General features: G+C 39.4%; 1 protein-coding gene across 3 annotated transcripts in view; it reads left to right on the forward strand.

Annotated features, from left to right (window-relative positions):
* The window catches only part of USH2A (usherin), a 742,577-nt gene that overhangs the window by 568,184 nt on the left and 146,659 nt on the right, over positions 1-27,734 (forward strand). For all 3 annotated transcript variants that reach the window (XM_045455771.1, XM_045455772.1, XM_045455773.1), the window contains exons 51-55: positions 7,704-7,927; positions 12,473-12,677; positions 18,388-18,585; positions 19,107-19,261; positions 21,541-21,739. In XM_045455771.1, coding sequence (XP_045311727.1) covers positions 7,704-7,927; positions 12,473-12,677; positions 18,388-18,585; positions 19,107-19,261; positions 21,541-21,739 — 981 coding nt within the window. The remainder of the gene's footprint in view (positions 1-7,703; positions 7,928-12,472; positions 12,678-18,387; positions 18,586-19,106; positions 19,262-21,540; positions 21,740-27,734) is intronic.

The following is a 27,734-nucleotide window of genomic DNA, read 5'->3' on the forward strand; positions in this document are numbered from 1 at the left end:
TGGAGAAGCACTGGACACCCTCCAACCCAAACTGTTTGTCAGGTCTAATGAGCAAGGTCAGTATCATAAACTACCAAATTGCAAACATTTTTTGGACGACTGGAAAAAAAGAGGCCTTATACACTCTGTCCTTTGAGTGCACACCTCATGTTTGCCAAAGTTAGAAGAAAGGGTAGTATGAGGCACCTGGGTGGCTCAGTAGGTTAAGCATCTGGCATCGGCTCCAGTTATGATCTCTCGGTCCATGGGTTCGAGCCCCACTTTGGGCTCTGTGCTGATAGCTCGGAGACTGGAGCCTGCTTCAGATTCTGTCTCCTTCTCTGTCTCTCTGCCCCTCCCCCGCTCATGCTCTGTGTCTCTCTCTCTCAAAAATTAACATTAAAAATTAAAAAAAAAAAAGAATAAGAAAGGGTAGTATGTATGAGTGCTAGGCCCTGAGACAGTCACTTTTAAAGAATGACGTGGGGGTGCCTGGGTGGCTCAGTCTGTTAAGCATCCGACTTCAGCTCAGGTCATGATCTGACAGTTTGTGAGTTCAAACCCCATATCAGGCACTATGCTGACTGCTCAGAGCTTGGAGCCTGCCTGGGAAGCTGTGTCTCCCTCTCTCTCTTCCCGTCCCCTGCTCTCACTCTGTCTCTCTCTGTCTCAAAAATAAATAAACATTAAAAATTAAAAAAAAAAAAGAATGACATGGGTCTTCTATGGGTCTGACCCTTTGCAGAAACACCTTTGCAGGTGGTCTGTGAGATCAAAATGATCTTCATACTAATACTAACCTATTATATGTCTTTTTTTTTGCATTTATTTATTTTTGAGAGACAGAGAGAGACAGTGTGAGCAAGGGAGGGACAGAGAGAGAGAGAGAGAGAGAGGGAGAGACAGAAACAGAAGCAGGCTCCAGGCTCCAAGCTGTCAGCACAGAGCTCGACACGGGGCTCGAACTCGCGAACCGCGAGATGATGACCTGAGCTGAAGTCGGACGCTTGACCGACTGAGTCACCCAGGCGCCCCTTATATGCCTTTTTCAATTTCATTCTCTCCTGTGTGTACAGTGGAGTTTTTCAGAGGTTGCATGTGTGATATCACAACAAACTGAACGCAGAAGCAGGTATGAGAATTTAGTTCCCCTTATTAAGCCAGCCATTAGAGAGGCTTGCAAAAATATAAAACAATATCATTCTTCTCAAATGTTACCTATTATTATTTTAAATTAATTAGTAAATACATATTTCAAAAGTTGTTGTTTTCGACTCCAGCCCAGTATTTATCAACAGACATAACCTGTATAAGCAAAAGCTATTTGGAGTCTTTAATTATTTGTAAAAGTGTAAAGAGATCTTGAGACCAAACTTTGCGAACCTCTGCCTTAAGGCATGGTAATCATGTGTACTAGAAAATCCTGGCAATGAGTTAGTTGTCCTGTGCTATGATCAACCAGCTGAGTATCTCCTCTTCTTTTGGTTGAATAGTTAAAAATAGGCCCCTTAAAGACAGAACAAGGTGGGGCGCCTGGGTGGCCCAGTTTTTGAGCAGCTGACTCTTGATTTCAGCTCAGGTCATGATCTCACAGTTGGTGGGGTCAAGTCCCTCAGCTGACTCCTTGCTGGCAGCTTGGAGCCTACTTGGGATTCTCCCCCTCCCTCTCTTTGTCCTTCCCTGCCTTGCACAAGTCCAGACTCTCTCTCTCTCTCAAAAATAAATAAACTTAAAAAAAAAAAAAAGAACAAGGGTGCTAGGTTGGAAGGCAGGGTACAAAAGTGTTGCTCGCCCACTCTGTAATGGGTCAGAGTTTTAAAATAACAGCCAAAATGTCTCCTTTTAGCATCTTTGTTTATTTGTTGTTTTTTTAAGTCAATTTCCATATTCCTTCATTCGATAAAAATGTATTGTGTAGTGTCTGTGCTCAAGACATTATTCTCTGTGCTCTGCGAGTGTAAAATTGGCTAAGATTCCATTTTTATCCTTAAGGACTTATAATCTAATCAAGGAAGAAAGTACCAATAAGGTTAAACACAGTCCATAAGAGATGGATGAACACAAGCATATTCTTAAGACTGAGAGTTCACTCCAGTCAAGGTGATGGAAAAAGCTAAGCCATTGGATTGGAACCTCAAACAATGAACAAGATGTTGAGATGTGTAGACGGAAGATGGACATTTCAGCTAAGGGGTGTAGCTTGAGCTAAAGTGTGAATTTAGCACCGTGTGTAGGGAAGTAGAGAGGGATAAGTCTGAGTAGGCAAAAGGATCTGAATATTATTTACTAATCAAGGAAGAGTCAACGTGATGATAAGAACTGTGATTTAAGGAGATCTATTCGATTTGGGGGCAAAATGAATATGAGGGAAAAGGAAAGCTAAGTCAGAATACTATTGCCAAAAATAAAATGTAGTACAGGTAACTGTATTCTAGGAAACTGGTGCCTAATCTTTTGGGGTCAAAACGCTCCCTGAGAAATCTTTACAAAGTCTCACTTCCAATACTGGTACATAAAACACACAGAGTAATTTGCCTGCAATTTCATACACCCTTGAAGTCCATCTGTGGGCCCAAATTTCAGAATTACTCCTTACTTCACTATGGTTTTCCACGCTAGTCAAATATTTCTTAAGCAAATTGTGACATTACTCAACTCCTGCAAATCAAGATTAGCTCAAGAGTTTCCCATGACATTGTGCAATTCTGCCCAGTCTGGTAATCATGGTGGACCAGAGGAATGATACTTTTAAAAAGGAAAAGCCTCTCTTTTTATTCTCTTGACCTTCCTGCAGGTTTCAGTTAAAATAGACACGTTCCACATGCCTTTTTCCTCTCTCTGCTGCCGCTCCCTCCTGTCGCCCCTAATGACTATGACCTCAGTGACCTTCCAGAATATCCATATGGCCCTTTCTCTCCTCAACCTAGCAACACCATACCTGCTACATGAGGGTTTGGATCTCACAATATTGTTCCTAAGCCTGGCCTCTCTCACTGCCTGGCATTGTGTGCCCGCCGTAAGACCAGGCTGGCTCGTAAAACATCTCTTTATGTACTTTATTACTTAAACTCTTTTATTTGCCTGCAGGAGCCCTTTAACAAAATCACATTGAATTGACTTTCTCACACCAAATCAAATCTCCCTGGTCCCAGTTCAGTTGTCTTTGTCAATATGTATTTTATAAATGGAGTGAATTAACAGATGCTGTTGGAACAGAAGTGCTGGGGTAGCGTTTATGTTTTTACTGCTCTCTCTGGGCAGATGAGTTGTGTAGGAGTGTTATACAGGTATCTCGGGATGAAAGTCATGCTCGTCATTTCGGTGGATATGTATTCTTAACCATTTTCTTTGGAAGTATTTGAAACCTCTTTATTACTCTTTTTATTCTTAGTGTTTGCTTAAAGGGCTTTATCATTTATGCCATTAATCTTGGATTGGACTTGATCATATCTTTTAGTATTGAGAGATGAAAATGAAAGTCCCCCTATCATTCCAAGAGAACAGGATTTTCAGTTAGCCATGAGAAACTGCTCATGACATACCTTTGGAACATATTGTCTGATCTCTATTATAAATGTTGTCCATGCAGCCTTTGATAGGAGACTCTGAGTTGAAACTGCTTTGGAAGAGAATCCTGGGTTTCCATGTCCTGGAGTAGGACTTCAGCAGAATGAATGACTGTAGCTATTTGTCTTGTAAGATGGGATTTAGAAAGTTTGCAAAGAGGGAAACAGAGCACAGAAATCCATTATGTAAGAGTTGTATCAAAGAATGTTTTCCAGGAAGATTTCCATGTGCCATAATGAATTTTTAATGTAAAGGGGCACCTGGGTGGGTCAGTCGGTTGAGCGTCCGACTTCAGCTCAGGTCATGATCTCACGGCTTGTGAGTTTGAGCCCTGTGTCAGGCTCTGTGCTGACAGCTCAGAGCCTGGAACCTGCTTCGGATTCTGTGTCTCCCTCTTTCTCTGCTCCTAACTCACTCGCATTCTATCTGTCTCTCTCAAAAATAAATAAACATTAAAAAGAAATTTGAAAGTGTAATATAAAAGACTTTAAAACATAGCTCAGCAATTTGGGGAAATTTTTGCTCTACCCTTTATTTGTTTTGTGGTGGCAGTCATAGAGCCATCTACTGGTGGAGACAAGCACGCACGTCTTTTCTTTCATATCCCGCCACCATTTTGTAAGTTTGTCCTAACAATGGCTAATCACGAAACTTTTTTTTTTTCCAGTCTGGTGGGCTTAATATATAACCCCTTGGTTTAAAATGTGGTCCCCATGATCAGTCCCAGAGTTGTACCTGAATCTGTCACATTCCAGACTTTGATTTTACTACTGTACTATTTCGATCTCAAAAGCATGATTCATAACTCTTGTTCTTTTTTTATTTTAGAAAAACGAAGCACCTGTTTTAGAGAATTAACAATTTAGAGATTCATCAGGACCATATGTTTATAAATGCTTTCCTTTTTGGTCCTGGCCATTAAATTAATGTTAGTAACCTATTGAAACCACTCATAACATTGTGAGTAAACAACTCTTTCCTTCACTGTTTTCTCAGTTGTATCCAATGAAATGCGAGCTACCCATTGGATATATATGCTGCTCGGGAAGATGAAATATACAGTTTGATATTAAAAATAAATATCTAATAGCTCTATGTGTATTGTACCACTTTAGTAACATCTGTCCACAGAGAATCTTCACCTGTGTACAAATGTAATGAACAGCCTCTGGAAGAATAGATCGATCCATCAATAATACACGACCTGTTTTGTTTTCCTTTTGGCACATTTAAAATTGTGCATTCTATGTGTCAAAGTTCAAAAGTCAAGTGCTGCATGTGATAAATTAAGCAGGGGTCAGAAGTTATTGCAATGCCGTTTCGGAAGATTGTCTGTCTCTGAATTTGCAGCTCATTCATGCTGAAGTGATGCACTATGGGAATTACTACCAAACTCCGCTCCACAACATCTGCTCTCCCTAAGTGAGTTAGTGCACGTCAGACATCTTTATGTCAGAATATTGCGGTGATGGATGCAGTCTTCAGAAAATGCTGCATAAAAATCTGGTGTGCCGTTCTGGCCATTAAGTGAAATTACTATTTAAATTAATGGCACTGTCACAGTTTATCTGTGCAAAGAATGAACGCTGATTAGGGTATTAAGTAATTAGCAATTTATCACACTGGAACAAGGTTGATAATAATTAAAGAAGTAATGGTTTACCAAAGAAACTAGAAAGGGAGTCACTTCTTGTTATGAGAGTGGAATCTTGGCTGAAAATTTTAATTCAGTGAAACAAAGATGAAGCTCTTTGTGAAAGAAAGCAGCCCTTTTTTTTTTTTTCTGGTGTAAAAACAGTTCATTATCAAAATTTTAGTTGACCTGTCAAAAGTCCCTCAGAGTGATCAGATGACTGATTAGAGTTTCGAATTAGGTCAATGTCTGCATTTTGATTTTATACTTAAAGCATGGTGAAACCATAAAGTAACTTGGGAGTAGAGGGGGAGAATGTATTCTGCTCCCTAAAGGGCCAGTTTTCAGATTTTGATTGCTCTTTAAAATAGAAACATGAATTATTTTAAGAAAACTGCTAGAGAAAAAAATGACGGTAAAAAAATCCAAGGTTGTATTTGAATGTCTGATCAGAAAGCAGCAGGAAAAAATGTCCGAACATTATAAAACTTGAAGGTGTAGATTTTTCTTTTTATTGTGTGTACTCACGTGTGTGTATACACATGTCATTTTTACCTGTCATCACCAAGACTCAGATTACAGTGATAGCTCTGCTGGGTGTATTTATGCGAAAAAAACCTTTCCTTGGAAATGTTAAAACAACTAATATTATTAATAAAGCACTGAAGAAAACACTTTACTTTTATTTAAACCAATCATTTTTTTTTTCAACGTTTATTTATTTTTGGGACAGAGAGAGACAGAGCATGAATGGGGGAGGTGCAGAGAGAGAGGGAGACACAGAATCGGAAACAGGCTCCAGGCTCCGAGCCATCAGCCCAGAGCCCGACGCGGGGCTCGAACTCACGGACCGCGAGATCGTGACCTGGCTGAAGTCGGACGCTTAACCGACTGCGCCACCCAGGCGCCCCTAAACCAATCATTTTGAACAGTGACCACATTTAGACATGGCATGTTAAGGCTTGGTGGTGCTCAATGATGTACATTGATAAAAGTTTTAAAATATTAGGAGAGGGGCACCTGGGTGGCTCAGTTGGTTAAGCCTCCGACTCTTGGTTTCAGCTCAGGTGATAATCTCACGTTTACCGAGTTTGAGCCCCTCATCGGGCTCCGTGCTGACAGTGCGGAGTCTGTTTGGGATCCTCTCCCTCTCTCTCGCTGCCCCTCCCCCCACTTGCTCTCTCTTTCTCCCTCTCAAAAATAAATAAATAAATTTAAAACAATGAGAAATAAATAAATAAAATATTAGGAGATATTTTTTGAAGTGGAAAGATCAGCGAGAAAGTTCTTTGGAGTCACGTGTGGCTAAACATCTTTCTTAAGATGTGTACCAAGCCAGTGTCTACTTTCAATGATTTTTTTTCTTTTTTAAATAAAAAGCACTTAAAACTCACTGGTCTATTATTAGGAGTGTCTTTCATAATGTAGGTGTTTGTACAGGACCAGATTAAACAACCAGGACCCCAGGGCACTTTGAAGTTGAGGTTCTTTATGTTATCAGTCAGGACTAATAATAAATAAACAAAATTCTAATTAAAATAAATCATTCATCACACTGTGCTGCTTTATAACTGGATATAAATTTGAATATAATAGCCTTGTGACCTGGAGTGTAGGCACCTTAATTTCTGGCTTAATCTGACTCTAGAGTATTGTTTATTTATTCAGGATTTTATGTCTAAATTTCTGCTGTATCTCTTCTATGGCAAGATCTAAATGATGTGAACACAGGCAGTTAAACTGAATTTGGTGGGAGAAAGTCTATTTGGTGTGAAAGGCACACGTGTCTTTCATCAACAAGTGGCAACCAATGACCCCTCCTTGCGAGGTCTTTCTGCCACTGACCCCAATCTCTTATCCATGTCCAGTGATGGGTCTAGAACACAGTGCTGCTCAAAAACTAGTGGCCAAATTGTTCACCTGATCAGTGAGCAAGCACAACTCGTTTTGAACAAATCTATCTTATGATGAAAGAGTGATTTACTGGATGCCCAAGAAGCAGACGTGTCCCCTAGACAAAGCCAGGCAAAAACTTCCCAGACTCTTCCCACAGCGTCTCCAGTACTTGGATGGTGCTACCTCTTTACTCTGTCTAGCCTCTTATCCCAGAGCGTGTCGCTGACCTTTTCTCCCTCGTGAATTTCTAGAGCTTTCCTCTGACTCCCCGTAGTTTAACTAGCCCTTTTTCTGCAACACGATGTTATCATCACAAAATGAGCCGGTAATTCTCATGACGGAAATCAGGATTCTTTTTTTTCCTATGGAGCTTGGGAGAAGTTTGGCCCCGCTGAATGATTTTGGAACACTTGTTCTTGTGTGTTCTTTACCTAATTAGTGTCTAGTGCTCTTGGTAAGAAGGACCCCTCACTGCACATTTAAATCACCTTGGTAAGGAAGTGCTACCTTGTATTATGCCATTGCAGCAACTGCCTGAGTCTGACATTTTTATACCAAACTTTATAGCGGCCTCAGTGTTCTTCCTTTTTTTTATTTCATATTCATATATAACATTTTATTGTTGCAGGGATGTTCTGTTGTGGGCAGGATTATGTGAATATGTCAGATACCATATGCTGCTCAGCTTCCAGTGGAGAGTCTAAAGCACATGTTAAAAAGAATGACCTGGTGCCAGTAAAATGCTGTGAGACTGAACTTATTCCAAAGAGCCAGAAATGCTGTAATGGAGTTGGATATAATCCTTTGAAATATGTTTGCTCTGACAAGATTTCAACTGGAATGATGATGAAGGTAATTGATAGAAAACCTCTCAGAGGTGCTGATTTGACAATGGAAAGAGAAATACATTGTTCATAACTATTTTTCTAAAATAGGAATATAAAAACTCCTGTGTGCATTATTCATTTTCACATTACATCCATATTAATACCAAATGAGTTCACTGTGATTGATGTTATTGCAATGAATTCTAAAGGAATTAATAATGATTAGCTGTTCTCAGGAAGCTTTACCCAGCACTTCAGATTAGTGCAGGACTGAAAGCCTGTGTGCCAAAAGAGCCAGAATATGTCGTCTGGGACCTATGCGGTGCCATTTTATGCCCATGGGTGCTGGGATGGAAAGGGAGAGAAATTCTGGCTTCTTCCCTCTGGGTCCCCAACCCAAATCCAACACTTTCCTTTGATAGAGACCTTAGATCCAGCAAATTCACTTGTGCTTATATCCTATTCCTTGAGACAGTTGAAGATTAACAAATGCCTGCCACTCTAAAAGCGGATAGACCTATGAGTGTATCATTTGTTTGTATGTTGACATGCTTCATGGACAGACGTGTCACATTTTGTTAAAATTAAATTTGACACAGGACTCCAGAAACCTAACATTTTAAGAAAAGGATTATGGGACATTAAACACCAAACATGCTACTAAGTTTTGTAGTCATTTTGCCTTAGGAGATGCCTGCAAAGAGGTGTTTGGGTCATTCATGCCAACTGACGCAACTATACAAACATCGTGTGGACACCATAGACTTTAAGATGTAAACTAACCTTTGAAATTGTTAGGGTTCCAGCAAGCACTTTGTAACAATTAATATTAAGATAATTCATAAAGTTGTTAAAAATAATAAGTACTTCATGAAGTGAAGAATTGTATGAAATACCTATCAAAAATAGTTTTTCATCTACAAAATTGTTTTAGAAATTGGTATGACCATACGCAACTTGAAAGAAATCTATCCAACAGTATGCTCCCAAAGTTCGCATTTATTCCAAGTCAATGTTTTCAGAAATTTGGACTGGGAAATTTCTCTGAAACATACAGTCTTAAAACTGGTGATGTTGCAGGAACATGTCTTTAAAATGACTAGTTAAGAAGAATCTGTGTAGAAAAGTCTCCTCAAAAGGGCACTCACATTTGAAAAATTAAGACAGAAAACCCGTTAGTTTCAGAAATGACACTATTGCTCACAACTATTTGTTTCATTATTATCCACTCACATTTGTTTCCCAGGAATCTCATTTTGGCTTCAGGAAGATATAGTTTCCGTTACTCAAGGACAATGATCAGGATATATGCATGATCTTTTAAATTGACTTAAATTGGCTTTATGAAAGCCAGTTAACAGCCATATTGACAATTCACATTTAAATTATTATAATTAAGACATTATTTCTGAATGCTGAATCAAGGAGTGTGTTACAGTTAAGTTCAACGTATGGGTTGCACTTTGTTTTGCGAATATCTCTTTCATGGAGATTTCTATCTCCTGCTCCATTCAGGACTGGACCACTGTGACATTTCTCCCCAGAGAGTCTTCCCTAACTGTTGGTTTGGGGGTTTCTTTTACTTCTCTCCTCTGTCAGTGTCCCAGTGTTCTCAATCTAAGAGTCCCCCTTTCTTGCCTTTTTGCCTTCTTTTGGAGAAAGATCACTCTGGGTATCGGTGCGTGAAAGGTAAAGTTTTTGAGAGCTTGATGTCTGAAATTACCATTTTTCTACCTTCCCTCTAGATTGATAACTTGGCTGGGTACACAATTCCAGGTTAAGAATTATTTTTACTCGGATTTTAAAGTAATTTCTGCACTTTTAAACTTTCATTGCTATTCTGATTCCTGTTTCTTCCTAGGTACCCAGGTTGTTTTTCCTATGAAAGTTTTTAGGACATTCTCTTATTCTGTCTTTCTAATATTTCATGATAATGTGCCTCCATGTGGATATTATTATCTTCATCATCATCATCATCATCATTATTCATGGTGATGTACTTTTTGTGGACTTTTTCAGTGTGAAGTCTCATGACCCTCAGTTCTGAGGAATGTTATTTTATTTCTTTGATAATTTTCTCCCTTTTTATATCTGTTTTTACAGACTAGTTTGGTGTTAGACTTCCTAAGCCAATCTTTCCATCTTTCCATCTTTTCTTCTTGTTTCTTGTTTATCGATTAGTTAACACTTCATCTTTTTCAACATGATCGGATATTGCCTTAACGTCATCTTCCACCCTTTCTATTGATTGATTGATTTTTTAGCTATCATCTCTTTTTTTTTAATAGCTTTTAAGGGTTCTTTCTTGTTTGCTGACAGTTATTTACTCATGGCATCCTACTCTTGTTCCATTCATGGGGTGTCTTTTTTATTTATTCTGGAAATACTAATTCCATTGTTGTTGCTTTTTTTTATTGTTCACCTTGTTCCTTGAATTTTCTCATTTGTTTGTTTGGTTCTATTTTAGTTTTCTTCTTTCCCTTCCTTTATTTCTCCTCCCTTTGAATTTTTGTTTTTTTCATATTCTATTCCTAGTCTATTCCTAGTCTATTCTTTCCATTGGAGACTGAATGGAAAGCTCACTGTGCATAGGCATATATTAGTGGAGAGCACACAGCAAGGGAATTGGGTGGCAGGATGGCTTTTTGTCAGGGAGTCATATTAACAAGAATCTTAGCAAGTACACTTAATTGACTATCCTTAATAATCCATCCTAGATCGTGATAAGATATATGTCTGGCTGACAGCACATAGGGAATCGGTAGGAAAGGAGGCTGGGATTCACACTGTGCAACATGCAGACTTTTGTTTGGCTTGCCCTCTTTGGCTCCTACCTTATACCTTCCAGTGAAGTCTCGCTGTTCCTCTTAATTTCACCAAATCTCTTCTAAGCTTATGCCATTTTGTAACACTTTACCAAGTGCAGCAGAAACAGCACACACCTACTGAGGATGTTCTAGATCGTGACCTCTTCCCCCCAGGGCTGGAGTGCAGTAGCCCTGGCTTACTCTGACAGTTGTCCCAGGTCGTAATTTTATCAAATATGTAGCCACGGCAAAACCGAGCTCCCCAAATTTCCAAACCCCAGTATGTATTTATTTGCCACTGCCTATCTAAGCATTAAAGTAACGCCATGTGGTTTAGGGTTTTGTTGTTGCTGTCAAGACGATATCTAACTTCAAAATTCTAATTTATGTTTTAGCTACGACACATAAGACCATGCCAAAATCAAAACAGTGTACTCACGTATGGGATGGGTCAATAGAATAAATTTTAAAACAGTTCTTTCAAATTACAACCCAGTGTGAGTCAGACAGCTCTCCTCCAAGGAGTGTCTCGGGATCTACGTCTTCGCTCTTGTGGGACTTCACACACAACCCTCAGATCACAATGGAGAAGGGAAGAAAGAGGATGATTATGCATGTATGGATCTCAGAAAGGATACAACATACATACTGTCATCACTGGGGCTTTTCTAGTCACGTGGCTTTTCTTACTGAGCTGGACTTACAAGTATGGTATTCCCAGGGAGAAAACACAAAATGGATATCACTGAGCCCACAGTATTGTCTCTGCATGTATTCATCCCCTTTCTGCTTCCTTGGACTGTCTATGTTCCTTTACTTCCATCCGGTTGGGCTTTCAGAGGAAATGGAGATAAATGCAGGTGTTCAAGTCACTATATTCAAATAGAAATCCTACGATATTTTCCTGAAGCAGCTTTATTTTGACAACATTTGGGAGAATAATTTAACTTATATGAGGTAAGAGAGATGGAATGTGGATACATTTTGATAACGAAAGTTATTTTAAGTACATTATACTACCTATATAAAAGAAAGAGGAAGGGAGGCTTTGCATTATAAAAATACTGCCTTATTTATATCTCCTATCATCTGGGATGATGAAGTATTTCACTCTCTGACATTAGAACACATTAGCACTCACCAATAACAAGTCCAGGGATTCATCAGAAAAAGAGGTTTACAGATGTAAATAATAATAACTATAATGAGACATTATGAAATATTTAGGCTTCTGAAAGTTGGACAAGGAATGTTTCTTAGCGGTCCAACTTACCCCAAAGCACAAAAGTGCAGACTCTCAAATATCACATTCTTTATTTTCTCCAAAGCTCCATCGGGAGAGTGAGAAGTAACAATAATAAAATTATGACCCCTGCTATTACTTATAGAGTATCTACTAAGTGTAAGGCATTTACAGGTGTCGTCTCATTTGACTCCCATAACCAACCTGTATGGTAAATGCAATTTCTATTTTCTCATCACCGAAGAAGCTGAGGCTTTGAGAATATAAGTGACGTCCTCAAGGTCACAGAAGCAAGAAGTTGCAAAACTGGATTCTGAATCCACATCTGTGTCATCCAAACCCAAACTGCTCTTTGTAGTGTATGTCCCGCCTTCATTTCTCTTCATAAATCTTGAGACATTTATTTATGAACCAAGTGGAAGAAAATTTCATTTGCAACTTGTTACAACCTCCCCCACGTATGTCTAAATGTAATTTTTAAGTCTTTTCTCTATCTCCCCACCTCTACCACTCAACCTAGGAAGCCAGAGACTGCAGGACTCTGTGCCCAGCGTCTCTGGAAGCCACAGCACATTGTGGCAGGTGTGACTTCAACTTTACCAGCCACGTTTGCACCGTGATCCGAGGACCTCACAATTCCACAGGCAAGGAATCAATAGAAGAAATATGCTCATCTCCTGAAGAGACTGTTCACACGGGAAGTGTAAACACATTCTCCTTCACAGGTAACAGGAACCGAGCCACCTGCCCATGGCTTACTAGGGCTAGTGAAAAGCTGGGGAAAATGCAGATCCGTGTCATTCTGATGTCACCCCCCCCCTCCTTAACGTAAAATCAATTAATTTCATCGAACTATGGGCCAACTAGTCACAAGGTAATTAAAGGCACACTTTGGATCTGTTCAAAGTTAGCAGTTTAAAAAATTGGAAAGTCCAACTGTAAAGAAGAAATAAGCTATTTTAAAGTAAACCTGTAGAAAATGAAGAACAAGGAAATAACTATGTATCCTTTGATGGTATTTCCAATTAATTTCAGTGAGCCCAGTTTTCTTTCTTAAGAGTTTGAAAGAAGGCTTACAATAAATGCAATGAATTGAGTGTCGCTGTGTCTGGAAGGCGGAAAAGAGGAAGAAACCTGACTAATGGACAGTAAGACCAAGCAGCATCATTCTGAGGAGGAGCTTAAAGTATCCTTTCCTCAACTTGGGTCTGGCTCTAGAGACTGTACTCTCCCGCAGCTTGGTGTTGCCCCTACATGGCCATCATCTTGGGAGCAATAACCTTCATGGTTATTGAAAATAATTTTCAGGCTCCATGTTGGCCCTACTGAGTTCCTCCAAATAGTGGTTCTCAGGCATGGCTAAGCTGAGTGAAAAACACTGTCAAGTTTAAGATCATCTCCAAAATAGTTCTGCCCTCTATTAAATTTTTATCATTTGTCCATTTACTTAAGTCCCTCCAGAGTTTGTTTCTGCCTTTTGAAAAATTCAGTGTGTGTGTATGTGTGTGTGTGTGTGTGTGTGTGTAGCTGTGTGTATGTACATATATATCATCTAGCATCTAGCGTCAAATAGAATGCATTTAAGTGACATAATTCAGGCAAGCTAAGGTTAAATAGACAAGAAAAGTGCTCTGTTCCATCATGAATCATCATTCTTCTTTACTTAACCCATGGTGAGTAATAATGGCAAACCTTGGGATGCAAAAAAATAAATAAATAAATAAATAAATAAATAAGTCAGGATACTGGGATGAAAGGAGTAGATTAAGGAGGGAAAGGAATAGAGATAAAGTTCTGTGATGTGCTACATATTTTAAAACCTTACCTTGATTTACCCACAAAGCAATCGTATAAGTAAGATCATTTAATAGATGAGGAAACTGAGGGTCATATCTGTAAAAGTAACTTGCTAAGGGAAGATGTCAGATTTAAACCGTGTCACCTTCAAGAACAGCAAATTTAGCGAGGGCCTGGGGTGGTTCCATCAGGTGAGCATCCGACTCTTGATTTCTGCTCAGGTCACTCTCCCAGGGTTGAGGGATCGAGCCCAGCGCTGGGCTCTATGCTGAATATGGAAGCTGCTTAAGATTCTCTCTCTGTCTCCTTCTGCACTTCTCCCCCCACTCACTCTCTCTCTCTCTCTGTCTCTCTCTCTCTCTCAAATAAACAACAACAACAGCAGCAGTAGATTTCAGAGACTTTGCACCGTGTAGGAGCTCCTTGCAGAGTGCCCCAAACCTCCCTCAAACTGTCTCTTCCACTTTAAATGTCCGTCGTCATCATTCTGAGGGTGTAGGTCAAAATCCACGTCCTCTGTGCAGCTCCTCCAACCCAGCGCCTCTCCTCTCAGGCGTCAGCACGACGTCCGCTTCTTCCGTGTGTCATATGCGTTTGGCCCCTGGTTCCATCTCTCCTACCAGATTGAAACATACGTCTGAGTAAGACGTCCTTACTTCACTTCACCTCGTCTTTGGATTAACACGCTGTAACCAAACAAAACACATTTATTGGAATGTATTTAATTAGGAAAGTCCTCAAGATAAAAGACAGTTTGTCTAACCCTCCAATGTCCTTCAACTCCCAGTTACAGATTTAAGGACCCTCATTGACAAATTAGTAGGTTTGATCTAAGAGAGTTCCTTACTTTTATCTGCCTTTTGTAATTAAGGTCAAGATTTTGAGGGTCCATTAAGATGTTTGCAATATCCCTCTCCAGATGACAATAAGTGTTTACACCTACTGATATAATATTGTGAGGCCTTTTACCACCCATATTTCAGAATGCTTCACCTACCAATAAATACTATACATTAAATGTGAAAAATAACAAAAGTTTCTTTTCCATGAAGAAAATGAAGCACTTAAGTAATGCTAAAATAAGCACCATTGACTGAGACCAACTTGGACTAAGAACTCAACCTTTCTTAGAAATTTACAATCAAAGTGAAACAACACCAGGGCTCACCAAAATTTATTCATGCATGCGATCATTTTACTTATCAAAAACTATGTATTAAATTTGTACTAACAACCAGTCACTACCCTGAGACCAACAGCTATGAAAACAAATAAATAAGAATTCCCATCAGGAATTTGCAGCCTCTATGAATGGACAGAGAACAGATATGTAAGTACTGTAATGTGAGAAGCGATGTCCATGTAAGAGCTGTGACAGAGTAAGCAGAGAGCATTGCAAGGACGCCTAACGCAGACAGAAGAGGTTGGAAAGACTTTATGAAGGATGTGATGCCTGAGCTGAGAACTAAAAGACGAGTAGAAACATCAGGTGAAAGGAAGGTAAGGCAGGCACAGAGGGCGACAGGAAGTGAAAGGAACCCCAGGAGGTGTGAAAAACAAGAACCTCGATAGGAATGTAGCACAGTGTAGGAGAGAAAAAATAATGGGGATAAGGCCAAACAGCAGGAGTCAGATGATGAAGGCCTTTATTGCCACACTCGGCAGGTTGTCTTTATGCAAGAATGAGTGGAAATTAAAGCTTTTTAGGCAATGGAAGGTCACAACCATGTGTATGCATTTTTGAAGAATTACTTGTCCACTGAAGAAATGATTGAAAACAAATATGTATGGGACATTAAAGAAATTAAAAAGTAAGGATTGAACAAACATAATCCCCACAAAAGCAAAACTCTCTGTTATTTGAAGACTAGCCCCATATAACAAAACAATTTTGAGATAAAAAGAGGGTTTTTTTTATTCTTAAAAAAAAAAAAGAGTTGGGTTTGGGACACCTGTATGGCTCAGTTAAGCATCCGACTACAGCTCACAGTTGGTGAGTTCAAGCCCCACGTCAGGTTCTGTGCTGATAGCACAAAGCCTGCTTGGGATTGTCTCTCTCTGCCCCTCTTCTGCTCATGCTCTCTCTCTCTCAAAAATAAATAAACATTAAAAAAATAAAACGTTGGAGGGATGCCTGGGTGGTGTAGTCACCAAGTCATGATCTTGTAGTTTGTGTGTTTGAGCCCCCCATTGGGCATAGCCTGCTTTGGATCTTTTGTCCCCCTCTCTCTCTGTCCCTCACCCACTCACACTCTCTCTCTCAAAGATAAATAAAACATTAAAAAACATTTTTTAAAGAGTTGGAAATTCTGGCAAAGAAAAAAAAAACTCAGAAATTAGAGAGATTATTGAGGGAAGGCAAAATTTCAACAATGATTCCTTACACGTAAAGAAAACAAAGAATTCTTTTCATGGGCTAGGGGCATCTTTGAAAGACTGGGCCTCACAGGAAAACAAAGAAATGAGGATAAGTGATGAGCGAGTACAAAGGAGAAGAACGAAATGCCATAGAGGAAAGAATAAGAAACACAGCATGGGGAGCTGCCACAACTGAAATTGGAAATGAAGATGTGGGCCTGAAGGGTATGGAATAACAGTTATTAGCAATGAACACTTTAATCTGCTACAGCGAATTGATCCAAAAATATAGTGACCGTCTGTGGGCCGGTGAATGGTCTGGGCAGCTCTGCCCCACTAGGTCATTCAGGGACCCTGATTCCCTCCAGTTTATGACTCATGATGTTTCCGGTGCTGTCGTCATTCACATGGTGCAGCTTGGGTTGCTGCAACATCCTGTGTCCAGCCCATCAAGAGGGGATGAGAATGTCAATGGAAGGCAAGTGATTTCCTCTTAGAAAGTGACGTGCAAGACGCTCCTATCACGTCCATGCTTCCTCCATTGTTGAGATCTGAGTCACATGACTACCCCCAAGCTGCAAAGAAAACAGGAAAAATTAGACTCTAGCCAAGAAGCCTCTGACCAGGACAGAAGGCATATATGGGAACCCACTAGTGGTCATCACAGAGAATATGTGGCAGACGCCCTCTGACCAGAGAAAATAAAGACAGAAGATAATCCCTTCTATTTTATACCAATTTATTTTACGATGTTCTGTCACATAACTTCTTGCATTTTATCTTCATACTAATTCTATAGAGTAGGCAGATCAGGGTTTATAGTAAGGAAATGCATATAAGGAAAATGTGGTCAAAAACCCCACATGGATGGATGGAGACTCAACCCCACATCCAGTGGAGATACAGCAGGTGGCCAGAGAGCCGAAGAGGAGGACTTACTCTTCTGATTTTCCATCTGAGAAAAGTCATCTAGAAACTGCCATACAAAAACAAATACGTACAAATGTATTCGAATTCACAAAATTAAATAAGTGGAAAACATTTACCCAATTAAATTTTCCATTTTTTAAAAAAATAAATTTGTAGCATTTGTGCTTCTGAAGTTATTAAAGCTTAAAACGGAACAGAGACTTTTGGGACACCATTGGATCACATGGATGGTTATCTAATAAAATTCTTGCCAGTGCAAAACACTCAGTAGTCTGGTTTTATTCTTTTCTTTTTTTTTTAAAGTTTATTTATTATTGAGAGACAGAGAGACACAGAGTGTGAGCAGGGGAGGGGGCAGAGAGAGGGGGAGACACAGAATCCAAAGCAGGCTCCAGGCTCAGAGCTGTCAGCAGAGAGCCCAACGCAGGGCTCAAGCTCACAAACTGTGAGATCATGACCTGAGCCAAAGTCGGTAGCCTAACCAACTGAGCTACCCTGGCGCCCCAGGTTTTCTTCTTTTAATTAGATTTGTTGTTTTTGGTTTGGGTTTCCGTTCTGGTTTGGTGAAAGAGGGAAGTAAGTATGTAGTGGACTGTGCATTCATTTATATCCACTGGCCCTGATAAGCTAAGTTTCAAGTCCTGTATCTCATAATAACTACATTATATAATAATTTAATGTAATATGAACAATGTAATAATTGGTAAAATTTATCATACTAAAATTATGAAAGTATGTTCGTGAAACTGCTTCATATAGAAATAAAGTATATACAAACCTGTGAAGCATTAACATCCAATGTACATTAGTCTAGTGCTTTTATTCATTTATTTTATCATTTACTTTTTTTAAAAATTTTGTAATGTTTATTTTTGAGAGAGAGACAGTGCGAGCTGGGGAGGGGCAGAGAAGGAGGGAGACACAGAATCCGAAGCAGGCTCCAGGCTCTGAGCTATTAGTACAGAGCCCAATGTGGGGCTCAAACTCACAAATAGGGAGATCATGACCTGAGCCAAAGTCAGATGCTTAACCGGCTGAGCCACCTAAGCACCCCTGTCTAGTGCTTTTGGATTTCAGTCATTCCTTTCATGTATCCATATTATCCATATTTGCTTGTTCAGAAAAGGTGAATTCTATTCTGTGCAATTCCATATCTCTGCATCTAATACACACAGAAAATGTTTTTTTCTGATTTCGAAAATTAAGATTATTATTAGAGTTTTATTCACACACAACAGGATTAAAGCATTAATTTTTAAGTGTTTACAAGTTTTGATATTCATTTTCAATAGGATGGTAAGACAGCAAAAATGTTTCAAAAGTCTCAGTGTTCAATTTCTCCCTTTCCAGATGTGAACCTGGAGCCTTACATGATGTATGAGTATAGAATTTCTGCATGGAATAGCTATGGGCGAGGATTCAGCAAAGCTATTAGAGCCAGGACCAAAGAAGATGTGCCTGAAGGAGTGAGTCCCCCTACGTGGACCAAAATGGATAATCTTGAAGATGTAATAGTCTTAAATTGGAAGAAGCCTATACAACCAAATGGTATTAAGCCATTTTTAAAATTGAAATAACATAATCCAGTAACTTCATAAGGAAATTGAAATGAGTGTAATCTACATGTAATAGGCATGCATCTAACCATTAAAAATTATTTGCTGGTAAAAGGAACTGTAGGTATGTGCCTACTGATCTTCCTTTTTGTAAAATAGGACCTGCACATTTTTAGTCCCCCAATTTTTTCTTGAATCCTAGAATACATCTGAGCTCTTTCAAACAAACGAAGACTGTTAAAGGAAAACAAAATAGTTTTAATATTGAAGGTAATTTTGCTTGGCAGTAGGGGGAAATAAACATTTATATGTCTCTTTAATTGTCTGTGTCCAGAGTCCCTCTTTTCGGTAAGAGTGCATGTCATTGCTCGAACACAGCAAAAACAATAGCAAATTAAAAGTAAATAATGCTATATTATCCCATTTCCTTAGAATTCCAAGACATGTTAAGTTGTTTGCAAATAGTTAAAAGGGTATGATACTCAAATCTGGGCATTTCTCTGCCTCTTTTAGGTCCTATTATTTACTACATTCTTCTCCGAAATGGAATTGAATGCTTTCAAGGAACATCACTGAGCTTCTCTGATACGAAGGGAATTCAACCATTTCAGGAATATTCATACCAGCTGAAAGCATGCACGGTTGCTGGCTGTGCCGTCAGCAGCAAGGTAAGGGCAGGTACCTAAACTCCAGACAGAAGTAGCCAGGATGAAGACCATCTGGATATCCAGGTCGTGAATGATTTTTCCAACGGCAGAAAACAATATCCCCACCGATGCAGTGTTAAGTAGGGTGCCATCTCAACCGACTACTAATCCTCATGCCTGAGAGGAGAGATCGCTGAAATTTATCAAATTTATGCAAATATAAATGTTTCATTAATTAAAAAAGAAAAGAAAACTTGAACCAGTGTTACCCTTTTTTATCACATTATTCCTCTGCCAACTATTTTTAGATGATCTTCCATAAATTCATAATAATTATCAAATCATTCTTCAGTTTAAAAGGGTTTCTATTTAACCGTCACTTCACAACAAGGATGACCTGCTCTTGAAAAACAGAGAAAGGGGCAAAAGAGCCTGGCATAGAAAATAATCTGATACCAAAACTCTTGCTACAACCTGGCAAGAAATGATGAGGACCCGAATTCATGCAACAGGGGTCAGAATGGAGAACGTCAAGAAGATACAACAGATATTGGGGGACAAAATCTGCAGGGCTTGGTGTCAACAATACGCAGGGGAATAAGAGGAAAGGATCATGGATATATTAGAGATCTAGCTTGAGCAAATTATAGATCACGGTGCCATTCTGCTAGCAAATAAAAAAAAGTTAAAGGAAAATCTGAACGTAGAGAGTAAGATTCAAATTTTAAAAGCTTTTAAAAATGTACTTAAGGGGCACCTGGGTGGCGCAGTCGGTTAAGCGTCCGACTTCAGCCAGGTCACCATCTCGCGGTCTGTGAGTTCGAGCCCCGCGTCAGGCTCTGGGCTGAGGGCTCAGAGCCTGGAGCCTGTTTCCGATTCTGTGTCTCCCTCTCTCTCTGCCCCTCCCCCGTTCATGCTCTGTCTCTCTCTGTCCCAAAAATAAATAAAAACGTGGAAAAAAATTAAAAAAAAAATAAAATAAAATAAAAATGTACTTAAAAGAAGGAGCAGGTAGCAGAGTGGTGGAAGGAATTATTATTTGGCACCTCAAGTGAAAATCCAGTCAGAAGCTGGATTACAAAGTGATTGAATCTTCTAGAAAGATCTTTCTAGATCTAGAAAGATCTAGAAAGCAAGGAGTTTGAATAGAGCCGTTAAGGAGAACAGAGAGAGAGAGACAAAAACAAGAACACAATGAACACTGGGAGCGCTCCTGAGAGCAAGAGCCCACAGATGAGACTGGAAAGAAACAGTCAAACAATTTAGGAGGAAAATACAGAGAGAGTCATTTCACAGAAGCCAACCTAGTCAGAGTAAACTCAGGAGAAACAAACACACAGCAGCTCTGATTCCTTTCACGCCGTTACAACTTTAGAAGAGCATCATCTTCGCACACTGTGCCGGAACCATCCAAGTAAAACATTCAGTCAGATGGATCAGCCGCAGTGCATATGCGCAGCTTTTTATTCAACAGACCTCCAGAAACATCTCTGAGCGTGCCACAATTTAGACAGATGGCAGCTGATTGGCCCAATCAAAAGTTATGGTCCGAACGTTCCTGGAACAATTCTGTGCTCTTTTTACGTAGGTGCAGCTCCTGTCTACCAGATGCCAGAACAATTGGTTAAAAAGTGAAAGCAGAGTTAATTCTGTGAAAAAAGAAATGCAGCTAACTTTTGTTCAAAATTATATTTTGATAATGCTGAATGCATGACTGGTGGATTGATCCTTTTTTCCTTGTCTACTCAGTTCTTTTTCTAGAACACTGGCACGGGCACTGTTAAGTCATCCTGGGTTATCACAGGAAGAATACCAAAAAAAAAAAAAAAAAACCCAACCTGCCCATTTATACTGTTCAAAACATATTATATGCAAGCAAGTTCAGATGTGGGTTTTGCTTCATATTTACTGGTGCTTAAAATGTACAAAATCAGGCTGTTAAAATGCAAAGACACTGATGAGCCATATGGAAGAGAGTTATCAAGAGTTCTCTAGTAAGACAGTCTGCCAGCCAGATTTTCCTTGCTTAAACTGAGGGCTGTGCTCTGTCATCAAAATTGTTGTTGAACCTGTTGTGATAAATGGTAGTCTGAGACTTATGGAATGTATTCAAGGTCAGATTTCATTGTTTAAATAGGATGGGAGGAAAAGCATAAAAAAGGGGAGACTGTTTCTCCAAGCCCCTGCTAATGATATGCCAGGCCAGACAACAACATTTTAAAACAAAAGTGACATTCTCATTGATCAGGATACCTAGCGTACTATTACCATAAATTGCTGTTGAACTCTTATGTTTTCAGGTAGTTGCAGCTACTACCCAAGGAAGTCCACAGAGTGTCCAGCCACCAAGAGTCACAGCACCCAGTTCGGAGTCTCTGCATTTGAGCTGGAGTGTCCCCGAGAAGCCAAATGGCGTCATTAAAGAGTACCAGCTCAGGCAGGTTGGGAAAGGTCTCATTTACAGTGGCACCGCTGACAGGAGGCAGCATACGGTCACAGGTGAAAAAAAAAAAAAAAAAAAAAAAAGGAAAACCTACCGGAAGAGTCTGTCATTGTGGTTAGGGGGGCAAAGCATCCCAGGGGTGTGCATTTGATATATGAGGTCACTTCGAAAGGACGTGTTCTCCTGACATATGGTCAGGTCCCACTTATCCATGCTAATAGAAGAGCCCACACTGGCAGCAATAAGCCACAACAGCAGATAACTTCAGAAATAATTTATATTTGGCTTTGATATGCATTATGTGTAGGGTTTTTGCATCAGTATTAACTTTTTTTTTTCTCAGACAAACGGTAAGATGCATTTTCATTCCCCAAGGATATACTCATAGATAATGGGACTGGGATAGCCAAGAATGCACTGGAGAACAGGGTGAAATCAGCCAGAGGCGAGCGTTTATCTACTGAGTGGGTAACTAATACACAGAATAGTTGACAGGTGACTGTTTGTGACAATTTGTTATTATGAACATTAATTAATAGTAATTGTATTATTTTTATTGCTAGAGCATTTATTATAATTAACTTTCATAATAATATAATGGTACAGTATAATAGTATAATGTCAGATAATTACTAGAAGTCATTATAATAATAATTAACATGTTTTGGTTTGAATGTCACTTCTGAAGAGAAGAGAGGCGTCTTCTGACTTCCCCAGTCTAAGGAAGTTTCTCTAATACGCCACCACATGCCCTTGTCTTATTTTCATCATGGACCTCTCACTGCCTGAGAGTGCTTGGTTTTTCTTTGCTTTTTATGTCTCCCCCCACTGGGATGTAAGCTCCAGAATGGCAGAGGTCTTCTCTACCTAGTTCAATGTGGTACTTCTGGCACCTAGAACAGTCCTTGACATGGTTCACAGATGCCAAACAAATGTTCATAGATGCCAAACAAGTGAATTTCACACGAGCCACTTGGCAGGCACTACAGACCTATGGGGGAAAGAGAGGTATTACTCCCATTTTACAGAAAAAGATACTTTGAGAGATTAAGTAATTTAGTTCATTCTTTGGATCTACCGAATCATGGCAAACAGTTGTGTAAATTGAGATTCTGAGACCATAGGCAAGAGGTTACAAACTTACTCCACGCCACCCCCCTTGTCAGAAGGTTCCCTCCAAGGCCTCCTGAGTGAATGTTCTTCTTTCTTTGGACCCCGTACCTTGCAGGGTGCATGGATAATAGAGGTAATGAAACTCATAAAGAAGCACAGAAAGGTCTGGAAGAGTGTGGCTGAGTTTTCCTCAGAGAAGGAACCAGTTATACTATGTAGGTGGAAAAATCAATTCATCGTGATTTGCTCTTAATTCTACAATTCCCTGACACACAAGCAGGCATTCATTGACAGATGTTTTCAATGACTTGACCACTGTTTTCCAGAAGTGCCATAAGCCTGCAGAAGGTGCTTAATAAATATTTGCAGACTCGCACATTGCATTCCTTATCTGAAGGTCCTGAGCTGGATCAATGATAATGCAGATGGAAAAAGCCCTCATCAATTCAGATTATTAAATTTATTTCTTATATCTCATTTCACTGAAAGTGAAATTGATCACCAGTAGTTGAAATACTGTTGTTTTACAAAACACAACTTTACATTTATATTGTGCTTTATAATTTTAAAGAACCATTTCCATTTGGACACATTTGATTCTCATTACATCCCTGTAAGTGGGGGATGTTTTTAATATCCACACTTAAAAGATGAGGAAGGAAAGTGACATACTCAGGGTGCCCAAGGCATTCCCTGCCTCCATCTATAAGGAAATCAGAGTACTGTTTCATTCTTAAAAAAAAAAAAAAAAACAAAACAAAAAACAAAACTGTTGCCCACTTGCTGTGTTGGAGGTAGTACAGTAAGTGCTCTAAACTAAGATTGCTGCTCTCAGGAAGCCCCCAGTAATAGGGGACACTGAAAAGTTAAGAACTAATTGCAAATACACCACAAAGGATTCAACAGCAGAACTCTAAAGAATGCTGCCGGGGGAAATCAAAACAATGACTTAGAGTGGAAAATGAGGTGTCAATTACAGAGTGTGGAAAGCCATTTAGACTTTGTATCAGTAAAGGTTTCCCAAAAAAACTGGGATACAGTGTTACAGAATGTTTCTCTCCCAGTATCTGTCCACTGAGCCAGCATGGGCTTTGAACTGTGAGCTGTAGTGGTTTGCATTTTTTTAAAACCAGCATTGACTTGACTTGCTGACAGACTAAACCCTAACGAGATGTTCAAACCAACAGGATTGATAGACTCATCAATTACAAAATAATTGGAAAGATTTTTCTTTAAAACACCCTCTCTCCCCCCAGTTCTTCCTTTCATTGTCATTTTTAATGAATATTTTGGTCCCAGAGAGGATTGCATACACGTAACTTGATGCAGAAGTTCTCTTTTATTAGGATAAATATTTTAAAGTTTTTCTATATGATTTTGCTTTCTATAAGATCATAAAATGAAAAGAAGACTTTGGAATTCATTCGGTTTGTCCCTCTGTACCGTTTAAATAGATTTAGAGAGTACTCCACTCAGGCAATACAGCCCTACAGAGAAATATGTCTTTGTTGAATGAAGAAGAAAACTCTCGTTCAGCAAAACCTGACCAAGTACAGAGCCTCCCATATGCGGTTCCTATGGGACGGCAATGGTGCTAGGCGTTAGGTAATCTAAAACCTGAGATGTATGTTAGCGTTCACATGTCTTATCTGCCAGGAAAAAGTCAGTTCTGTAGTTCACTGACCGACCAAATTCACGATGGATGTATTTTATGATATGAATGACTGTTTTATTGAGTTCGTGGAATGAACTAAAATCATCAAATTTATTTTACATCGCATCCCAAATGTTTGATCGCAGAGCTGCCCGTACCGGCTGGGATAAATGTTTCGACTTTCTCATCATTTCCAAAACGTTGGCATTTTCTAAGTAACCGTCAAACGCTAATGAAGCTGTACCCGGAGTCATTCTGGAGCCTGAAATCTAGGTCCTTAGAAATGACAGAAGGGAAAGCAGGCACCTTGCCTCAGCCCCATTGTCTCCATGCTTATTTTTAATTACCTCAAAGCTTTAGAAACATGATCCCGTAAATGCTTTGTGGGAATAGTGGTGAAGGCACTCATCATGTGAAATCCATAAATTGCTTATAATCCTCTCAAGATGTTAAAAAAAGCATTAAGTAATTGAAGACAGGAAGTCCTCAGTTAATTATTTAGAGGTGTTATCAATGCTTTAAGTAAACTGAAGCATTTTCTGCTATCTCACTGAGCTGAATACCATGGGGACGAAGGAGGAACAGCCATCATCTTCTCATATTCGCTAATGCAAACAGCACATGGCAGCTTGTCAATAAAAGACCTTTTCATATCATTTATTCCTAAACAGGTCCACCATCCTGCACAGAACAATCAGGATGTCAGTTATGGGCATTGTTTCTCTTCAGGTTACCACGGCTTTATGGATGGTCCTCCTAGTGTGGGCACTGGGGCAGAAGAGATGGAGAAAGGATTAACTAAATAATTAGGGCCACTGAGAACAAAATGAATTAATCATGTCCTCTTTCGCAGCAGATTTGATAAGGGCTTATGTGTCTCTTAACTCAGGGAGAAGTGTTTTCAAAATAATCTATTAAAAGTTGCTTATCATTGCATTTTACTTAAAAAGGGAAGACCCGGGGCGCCTGGGTGGCACAGTCGGTTAAGCGTCCGACTTCAGCCAGGTCACGATCTCGCGGTCCGTGAGTTCGAGCCCCGCGTCGGGCTCTGGGCTGATGGCTCGGAGCCTGGAGCCTGTTTCCGATTCTGTGTCTCCCTCTCTCTCTGCCCCTCCCCCGTTCATGCTCTGTCTCTCTCTGTCCCAAAAATAAATAAACGTTGAAAAAAAAAAAAAAAAAAAAAGGAAGACCCACCAGCGTTAAGTTAGCAAGGACAGAACAATCTGCCTTTCTTTTGCATCTTCTGAGAAGCTCATGAAAACCTGTGCTAAAATAGCATGTGCCCTAACAATGCAGGTTGTAGCCCACATGCACTACTCTAGTGTAGTGAAACAGATATCCTACCCATCATTTCTGGGGAAAAAAAAAAAGGAGAACATACTTTGAGCATCAATATCACAAAATGTGGAAATTCTTTATAAGGGGATTTTACATTTAGATAACTCTGTTATGTACTTCCATAGTATCCAACACTTGGTTCTCAGGACATTTATTAGACTTTATCACAAAATCCTTTTTCTTGTCTTTATTCCTGAGCTAGTAGGTGAAGCTTTTTAAGGACAGAGTCAGTAGCCTCCTGTTTTCCCTTATATCACTTATACTGTGATAGGCATCTATTGTAGCACTTAACATATTAAGTATCCACAAGTATTTGTTGAGTGAGTAGATATTAAATAGGAAACTAGTGTCTGAATGTTTTTATTCCATTTTGATTGAGTACAAAAATCAGACTGTCAAATACATCTAGGTCTCAGGCAGGAATGGCTACATCATTTTCAGGGCCCAGGGCAAAATGGCAACATAGGGTCCTTTGTTCAAAAATCATTAAGATACAACTCAACATTCAAAAAAACAAATAATGCAATTCAAAAGTGGGCAGAAGACATAAACAGACATTTCTCTAAAGGAAACATACAGATGGCCAAAGACACATGAAAAAATGCTCAACATCATTCATCATGAGGGAAATGCAAATCAAAACTACAATGAGATATCACCTCACACCTATCAGAGGGGCTAAAATAAAAAAAACAACAAACAAGTGTTGGCAAGGATGTGGAGAAAAAGGAACCTTCATGCACTGTTGGTGGGAATGCAAACTGGTGCATTCCTGTGGAAAACAGTGTGGAGTTTCCCCAAAAAACTAAAAACAGAACTAGCCTACAATCTGGTAATCACACTGTGGGGTATTTGTCCAAAACATGCAAAAACATGACTTTAAAGGGATACATGCACCCCTGTGTTTACTGCAGTTTTATTTATAATAGGAAAATTGTAGAAGCAGCCTAAGTATCCATCAGTAGATGAATGGATAAAAAAATTTGAGATATATATATATATATATATATATATATATATGTAAAATTTGATTTTATATATGTGCACACACACTGGAATATATACAGCCATAAAAAATGAAATATTTCCATGTGCAACAACATGGATGGAACTAAAGAATATAATGCTAAGTGAAATAAGTCAGTCAGAGAAAGACAAATACCATATAATTTCACTCATATGTGCAATCTAAGAAACAAAACAAATGAGCAAAGAGGAAAAAAAGAGAGACAAACTAAGAAACAGATCCTTAGTTATAGAAAAGAAACTGGTGGTTGCCAGAGGGGGGATTGGGGGTGCTGGGTGAGATAGGTGAAGGGATTAAGAGTACACTCACCACAATGAGCACTGGGTAATGTACAGAAATGCTGAATCACTGTATTGTCCACCTGAAACTAATATAACACTGTATGTTAACTATACTAGAATTAAAAGTAAAAACTTAATAATTTTTTTTGAAAAGAATATAGTTTTCAAAAAAGAATCATAAAAATTTTTTAAAACCAGAGCATGGAATCAAGCCTCAGTCCCACCTAGAACCACCTGGAATCTTGGGTACTCTACAGGTCACACACCCATGAAGCCAGCCTTGATCTCTGGCAATCTGGATTGATTGGCAGCATGTTTCTTGAACCGAAACAGGAAGCAAACTCAGGCAGTGATCGTATCCCTGGAACAGCTCCGGGAGCTTCTCTTCCGTGGTTCTATGCATTGCTTTACACTGCGTGTGCCCCAGCTACCAAGCATCCCACCTACAAAAATAGATACGACAATTCATTTTATTTTCATTTTTCCAACTCTGAGGAGAACTTTGTGCCTGGATATTTGCAAAATGAAAAATCAATACTTGCAGAACATCAACCACTTTTGTATACTTTTAAAAATCATTCTTGGGGCGCCTGGGTGGCGCAGTCGGTTGAGCGTCCGACTTCAGCCAGGTCACGATC

The sequence above is a fragment of the Leopardus geoffroyi genome, chromosome C3 (assembly GCF_018350155.1).
Source record: "Leopardus geoffroyi isolate Oge1 chromosome C3, O.geoffroyi_Oge1_pat1.0, whole genome shotgun sequence".
NCBI classification, from domain to species: domain Eukaryota; kingdom Metazoa; phylum Chordata; class Mammalia; order Carnivora; family Felidae; genus Leopardus; species Leopardus geoffroyi.